At 43.2% G+C, this 8,241-nt stretch overlaps 1 protein-coding gene across 3 annotated transcripts in view; it reads right to left on the reverse strand.

Annotated features, from left to right (window-relative positions):
• Positions 1 to 7,769, reverse strand: part of SLC9A6 (solute carrier family 9 member A6) — a 50,481-nt gene extending 42,712 nt beyond the window's left edge. Inside the window, exons 1-2 of one of the 3 annotated variants that reach the window (XM_033109139.1) lie at positions 7,683 to 7,769; positions 7,318 to 7,542 (exon numbers count right to left, since the gene is read on the reverse strand). In XM_033109139.1, coding sequence (XP_032965030.1) covers positions 7,318 to 7,486 — 169 coding nt within the window. In that variant the 5' untranslated portion in view covers positions 7,487 to 7,542; positions 7,683 to 7,769. Of the gene's footprint in view, positions 1 to 7,317 lie in introns of all 3 variants that reach the window. The other 2 variants (XM_033109130.1, XM_033109121.1) reach the window with 2 other exon arrangements.
• Positions 7,770 to 8,241: the final 472 nt, after the last annotated feature.

The following is an 8,241-nucleotide window of genomic DNA, read 5'->3' on the forward strand; positions in this document are numbered from 1 at the left end:
AAAAGGCCAGATAGAAGGCCACTGCAGTCATTCAGGCACTAAGAGTTTCGGTCCTAATTTAAGACAGTAGACCCAGGGAGATAGAGATTTTTAGAAGGTATTATCCTTTAGAAGGATTTAGTAACTAACCAGACTGGGAGGAAAGCAGATGAAAGACTAAGAGGAGCCTAAAATGCCCTGGTACCTAGGCAGGTAAGCTGGCCTGAGCAACCAGGTGGACAGCAGGACCATTCAGTGAGACAGGGAACAGATCTGCAGCTCAGTTGGGGACACGCTGAGTTGGATGTACCTATGACACATGCACCGTGGAGCATGTTGGATCTGGAGCTCAAGGAAGGGGGAGGGTGCCTCAGCCGGAGACACACACTGGGCAGTCATAAGGTGGCCGAGTCAGGTGCAGATGAGACTACCTGGGGAGCAGATAACATGGGAAGAGGACGACAGATATAGGACTGGGATTTTAGTCCAACATTTAACAGCCAACTCGAAGGGGCTGGTAGAGGAGGAGGAGCTGATGAAAGAGTCTACAAAGGAAATGCCACAGGAATAGGAGGAAAAGAGGAACAAGTGATGAAAACTAGCAAATACTCCAGCAGAGTTAAAGTCAAGGAAGACAGATATTAAGGGTCCATTGGGGTTGGCAACACGGAGGTCCTAGGTGACCTCGGTAAGAGCAGTGTCAGCGGAGCAGTGAGGGCAGAAGCCAGACCACTGTGGGAAGTGATGAAACAGAGACAGGGAGTGTAAGAGCAGTAGTTGGTCAGGAAGGGGAAAGGTTTAGTCACCGTATAGCCACACATTGTTTTAAAGTGAGCAGCAATGATTAACTGATGAACAGCACAATCACATCAACTTTTAAAAATCTTTTAACAAAGGCTCATGTTTAAAATAAATGAAAGATACACTTTGAAAATATCTCACCTACAACAAAACAAAATTAAAAATGACAGCTGGGTATCAATTGTGTTTGATAAACATAACTTGAAAGAGAAAAGGCTATAGATCTGGTCATTGTGCCTATATGACGGACAGCGTTTCCCCGAAAGTAAGACCTAGCCAGACAATCAGCTCTAATGGGTCTTTTGAAGCAAAAATTAATATGAGACCCGGTCTTATTTTACTATAATATGAGACCGGGTATAATATAATATAATATAATATAATATAATATAATATAATATAATATAATATAATACTGGGTCTTATATTAATATTTGTTCCAAAAGACACATTAGAGCTGATTGTCCAGCTAGGTCTTATTTTCGGGGAAACAGGGTAGTAACAGCTGTTTTCTCTACTACCCCATAAGAGCTCCTAATTAAGAAGCTCAGTAAACGTTGTCCCCTTATATATGTGCAGAAATCACAGTTAAGCTAATACAAACACCAATAACAGTAGCAAAAATTCTCCCCATATCTCCAAGCCAAACTGTGTAACGAACAGTGCTCACTGGTTCTACTGTACCCCAAACTGATGCTGAAACATTTCTGGGTACCAAGGAGGACTCGGCAATTGGACAAATTTGAGACACCATGGCAGTTAAAACATCAAAAGGAGAATCATTACTTAGGTTGGAAAAAATCAAGATCCTTTTATTACAGCACCAGGCATCTGAAAAATTGGTATTTGTTTCAATCAAATTAATTTGGGTTCTGTGAAAGGTCAAATCCTAATCATGGTATTACAGCAATTCTCAGTAAAGAACATATGTACACAAAAAGAGTATTTGGTTAAGGGGACAAGACAGAAACTTCTAGCCTCCTACACAGGCAGAGGCACAAAAAATATTGGTATCATGAAATTCAAAATGACCACTAACGGGCAACATAGAATACAACCATAAAGGGCTTTCTTTCACAAAACAGAGAGGTCCCACCCCGCCTACATATTCCAGACCCTCTTGTGCTGGAAAGCCTCCTGGGGATAAAGAACTCAGTGTCACCCAAGGCCACACCACTGTATATGAGTCTTACAGTTAGTAGAAATTGGTTTTCTAATGGATTTCAGCCCATACTTCCAGCTTATCACACTACAAGCCTCTGACAGTCAAAAATATGGAAGGAACATCACGGGGGTGTTAAGTGTGGTTAAAATTGATAACATTTCTACATATTGAAAAGTATGTGAGAAATATATATATATATATATATACTATATTTATGTATATACAAAGGGTGACAAAAAATGTATACACATTTTAAGAAATGAAAAAAACTGTATTAAAATTTAGTGCTCAATATATACCGACAACAAAAGATGAATACAAGTCATGTTTGACTTCTGCAATTACAAGAGGTGCTCAAAGTAGTTACCATCAGCATAATTTTAATATAGTTTTTGCCTTTCTTAAAATGCATATACATTTTTTGGGGACACTCTTTTTGGCACCCTCTGTATGTGTGTGCACATATATGTGTGTATGTATATCATGCTGTTAGATTCTGTCTTAAAAGCTTATCCAACTTTAAGATAGCCAAAAGAGTGAAGGCTTTTGCTGACATCAAGTTACCGTGTTTCCCCGAAAATAAGACCTAGCCGGACCATCAGCTCTAACGCATCTTTTGGAGCAAAAATTAATATAAGACCCGGTCTTATATTATAATATTATATTATATTAATTATATTATATTATAGACCGGGTCTTATATTAAAATAAGACCGGGTCATATGTTAATTTTTAAAAAGACGCTTTAGGGGCCGGCCCGGTGACTCAGGTGGTTAGAGCTCCGTGCTCCTAACTCCGAAGGCTGCAGGCTCGATTCCCACATGGACCAGTGGGCTCTCAACCACAAGGTTGCCAGTTCAATTCCTCGAGTCCCGCAAGGGATGGTGGGCTGCGCCCCCTGCAACTAGTAACGGCAACTGGACCTGGAGCTGAGCTGCACCCTCCACAACTAAGATTGAAAGGACAACAACTTGACTTGGAAAAAAGTCCTTGAAGTACACACTGTTCCCCAATAAAGTCCTGTTCCCCTTCCCCAATAAAATCTTAAAAAAAAAAAAAAGACGCATTAGATCTGATGGTCTGACTAGGTCTTATTTTCGGGGAAACACGGTAGTTTTACATGTACTTAATCATCTCTTTGTCTCCTACAGCGCCTCCAACCTTTATCCTCTTCTCCGGTCCTCAATCTCATTGACTATGTTTCTGAGAAGCTGGAGGCCATCTGATATAAGCTGCCTCAATTCCAAGCCTCTCCATCTCAATATGAGCTCATTTCTCTTGAGCTCCCCTCAGGAAAGATCAACCTGTTTTCCAAAGGGAATCCTTTCACCGGGGACTTTGAGCCAATCTCCATCGCAATTGTTTATGCATATGTTATTTGATCATCATAACCTTAGGAAATAGATACTATTATAAATTTCTCAGTCATTATTTCCTCATCTACAACAAGGAAATGAATGACTTGCCCAACATTACTGGGCATTCAGTGACAAAGACAGGATTGAAATCTGGGTTTTCTCTTTCCAGACTGACTCTATAATTTCCTAATCATCTCCTTGCTCTCACATCAGCACTAACTTCTTCTCCGGTGGTTTAGGTCTCCATTCTCTCATAGCCCTCCCTCACAATCCAGTCCAAAACCCCTACAACTTTTAAGTATGATCTCCCTACACGTTTTATGTTACGGCATTTAGTATATAGTATGGTGTAGGAGTAAAAGCACAAGTTTGGAAGTCAGAAAGATGTATGAATTCTGGCTCCACCACGTTCTAGTCTGTGACCTCAGGTTAAAAAACCTCTCAATGAACCTCAGTTTCCTCAAACGTAGTCGATGATAATACCAACCTGTTTCATGTTCCTGGTTAAGTTTTACCATTTCAACATGAGGCAATATATAGTTAGGGGTTAAGAGAATGGGGCTTTTGAGCCAGACTGACAGGGTTTGAATCCTGGATCACTAATTCCAAGTTATGTGATGTCAGGCAGGCCATTTAAACTTTCTGTGCCCTGATTTCCTCATCTGTAAAACGGGCAAGACAATAGTACCTATTTCACAGAGTAGTTATGAGGTTTAAATGAAGTGATACTTGTAGAGCGCCTAGCAGTGTCTAACACATTGTAATGCTCGATAAACATTACCTGTTATTAAGTCACTAGATCGTAAGTGCTTTGTGGGCAGGGATGATGACTCACATCTGTATTTCCCATCGCTCATACATCAAAGGCACTTCAATATTTATTGATGAATCACATTAGTTGTCTAGGACTCTAGATGCTGAAAATTTAAGGCAAAACAAATATTTCCTCCTCATCTTGCTTTTTAGACCATCTGTAAGCACATTGCAGTGAGTGATCACTATTCAGACTTAACTACCCTAACATTTTTTACTACCAGCAACTCACTTTTAAGTTTCTTAAGCAAGCTAGCCCAATGAACAGATCGCTTGGGTGCTCTGACATTGTAGAAACTGACCACATTGGCAATTTAATATATATTTTTTACCCTTGCTTCTCAAAAAGATAAATGAGAGGCTTATTTCTAAATAGCATTCTTTCCAGGATTTAGGTAGCTAAATCAACATCACAGAAATAAAATCATCAGTGGGCTGAATCTTGGATGTCGGCACATTCTCAGAGTAAGAAACCTTTTCATCTGGAAGTCAAGCTGAAAATAAAAGTCTTAAAATCATACATTACCATAATAGCCACAATGGTATAAGAGTTGTAAGAAAAAGTAAATGGCAGACAGTAATTAGGATTAGAAAACATCAATTTCCATGGTACTGAACCTACTTTGACCCAATCCCATCTATTCTCAAACTGGATTTGGGAGTTAGGAGGCTGTTTGTCCACAGCCCCCACTACCCAAACTAAGAAAATGGGATAGTCTAAAGAACGCCAAGTTGTGGCAAATCAACCACTCTTCCACTTTATATTCCACAGGAGATACCCTTGTTTTCCTTTCACAAAATACTAACACCAAGGTACCCCATCACTTTTTATTAACTTAGAAACATCAGGAAATGCAATCAGTAATCCCACTTTTTTACTCCAGCCCAAGAGGTAGATGAGGTTAATGCCATCAACTACCAAAGAGCAAATATTTTCAGGGCAATTCCAAGTCTCCACTTGATTTTTGTTTTTAAATACCGTTTGCCTCTTAACTTACAAGACTGAGCGATTTAAAGAAAATTGTTCTGAGCCTAACCTGAGAAAATGCAGTTATTACAACAGCAAAAACAGTATCACAGTTATCATTTACTGAGCATTTACTTAGGAGTCAGGTACTAAGCTAAAAACATCTGTTCCTCACAATAATCCTACTGTCATTGTTCCCAAGTTATAGATAACAGTGTAAGAGAGTAAGGGACTTGCCTAAGATCACACAGAGCTATTGGGACAGTGGCACAGGAACCCAGATCTGACTCTAAAGCGGGGGTTGGCAAATGACGGTGGAAGTCTGTTTTTATATGACCCAAGAGCTAAGAACCATTTTTACGTTCTTAAAGGTTTGTAAAGAGAAAAAAAAAGAAAACAAAGAAGAAAATGCAAGAGACACAGAGACCTACGTGACCCACAAAGTTGACAATATTTACCATCTGGCCCTTTACAGAAAAAATTTGCAGACCTCTTTGTACCTTTTACCAGTACATCATACTCTCTCTATAGGAAAGAGGTTTCTGTGATCGGTTCCTTATTTTAACACCATAATACTCATTTGGCATTTAACCAAATTTAAGAGGCCATTATTTTCTTTACACGACCTGTCTACCCAAAAAGGAGAAGTTCCTCAGAGGCGGGATCTTATATTTCTTTGTATTTTCTGTGCATAATACATAGTAGGCTGATTAGCACATGTTTGTTGAAGATAGTAAATACATCACACAGTCTTATCCAGAGAAATTATATAGAGATGCATAGCTTATCTGGCCAATTTAGCTTAAGGGGCGCTGCACATCAAATCCCCAAAAAAAATGAAATATGAAAACCATTTAATATGTCTAAAAACTAAGAATCCTAGGAGCAGAGAGGCTTAGAATTTAATTACCTTAAAAATGAAAAATAAACCCAAGTTCATGTATTTTCCTGATGCACACAACTGCTTTCCTTGCTACCCTTGAGATGCATGTTCCAGAAGTCTGTATTTACTGGAGAGGGGTGGAGGTGGTGCATGGGGAAATGTCTTTTTATGTCCAGGCTTCTTCTACCTATCTGCAAGTCTGAGAAACAAAGCTCAACAAGCTCATCAGTGTAAGCCTGTTTCAAATGAAGATAATTTTCACCCATCTACTGCACAGAAAAGACCGTTTGCCTGCATCTCTTCAGCCATATATACCTTCACAGGCATCTTAGATTAAGCCAGTCAACAACACGCATCTTTTCCTCTCATGAGGCCCCAGCACAGGCCAAAATGCCTCTGAGCCCATGGTTTTATTTGCCCGTCTCGCCTCATGACCAAAAAATAGAAATAAGTAAATAAATAAATAACCTCAAAATAAAAGCACACCAAGACCCAAGAATAACTTTATGCCACCAGCAAGTCACACTGCATATGCGTGGGGCTCCTAATTGCTGCTTGGCCGGACCTTGCTGATCGCGGTATAGTACAACACACTGCTGGAAGATCTCTAACTCTTCCTTCTCCTCACCTCTGTACGCCTGAATTGGAAGGGTCGACCCTACGTATGCATATCAGATATTACAAACATAGTACAATACATCAGAACGTCATTAAACAATGTCTAAGCCCTCTTTAGCTTCTTTCGCATTGGGGTTTTTACTTGGGCTAAACCGGAGCAAGGTCTTCTTCATTCTCTACCTCGAAAGGACAGGGCTAGCAAGAACTGGGTGATGGGTAAAGGTGGACTCTGGTTCCAAAAGAACGCCAGGTTCCGAAGAGTAAAGATACTACTGCAGCTTCAATGGACCCTAAACAAACTGACACCCCAGAGAAATGGATCGCTAGGCTGTTCCCCTCCCCCAGTCCCCAGCCCAATCCGAGACACCGCACCCACTCCCTTCCGATCCTCAATCCCGGGTCCCAAGCTTAGTAGGCAGAAGCAGGGGGTGCGGAAGAAAAAAGGGGGTGGCGTCCAAGGAAAAAAAAAGGTGCGGGCAGGCAGAGGAAAGGGGGGGCAGGAAAAATGGGGGCGACGCTGAGAAAATGGGGTGAGGCAGAGAAACGGGGGGCGTAGCAGAAAAAAATGGGAGCGAGGCAGAGAAAAGGAGGTGGGGGGAGGGCGAGACAGAAAATGGAAGAAATCAGAAGGGGAATCCAACGTAGGCTGAGCAGGGCCAGGAGAGGAGGCGAAGCAGCGGGCGGGCAGAGGAAGGGGGAGCGCCAGGGGCGGACGTGGGGGTGAGGCACTTGCCATAAATCATAGCCAGGCCGGTTTCGTGCAGGAAGCGGGCCCGGCGGTGCTTGAAGAGCCAGATCGTGAGAATGGTGAGGGTGAGCAGCAGGATAAAGATGAGCAGGTTGGCGCTGTCCTGCCGGTGGCTCTCCTCAGCTTGCTTCTCGGACACGATCTCCTCGTCCATGGCTCTCGCTGCTCCGCCAGCGCCGTCCGAAGCTCCGGCCCAGCCAAAGACGCCCACTGCGAGGAGCAACCAGAGCGGCCGCGTGAGCCAGCGGGCCCGGGGGCCGCCGCCGCCGCCGCCGACACCGCGGCGGAGGGGCGCCCGCAGCCAGCCGCGCCGAGCCATGACTCCTCCCGCCCCCCGCCCCGCTCCTCACCCGCCGCCGCCCGCGGTCGGACCACTCCCCGAGGGCTCACGGGAAGGGGGCGGGGCCCTGGGGAAGACGGCCGAGCGCGCGCCGCCGTCGCCGCTCTTAAAGGGGCCGCTAGACTGGCAGCTCGTTCTGCTGGGTTCCTTCACCCTTCTGTCCTCCGCTGCTCCAGCTACCCCTCGCACCGGACCCACACACTCAGGCGCTGCTAGGAAATGAAAGGCCATCGAATATAGCCCACTGCCTTCTGGAAAAGAAACCTCAGCTCAGTTTAATCAAGCAGCTGCAGATTGCGCTAGGTCTACTTTGATCCTATTCTTGGAGCTCTCAGGGGAATCCATCTTTCATAACCCATCTCAATATTGACCCCCAGTGTCTCTTAACAGGATAAGAAGTTGTCCCCTTGGGAGTGACCTAAATTTCCATGTCTGTAATTGAAATCGGATTCTCCTTGTTCGTCCTCATGGGGAAAAAACAACACTGTAGTAGTTCATTAAAAAATGGACTCAGGCAAGGATTATGCGTGTGGCTATGCTCAGTTTTCTTTACATGTAAACACCTGATA

Source organism: Rhinolophus ferrumequinum, chromosome X (genome assembly GCF_004115265.2).
Source record: "Rhinolophus ferrumequinum isolate MPI-CBG mRhiFer1 chromosome X, mRhiFer1_v1.p, whole genome shotgun sequence".
Taxonomy (NCBI): Eukaryota; Metazoa; Chordata; class Mammalia; order Chiroptera; family Rhinolophidae; genus Rhinolophus; species Rhinolophus ferrumequinum.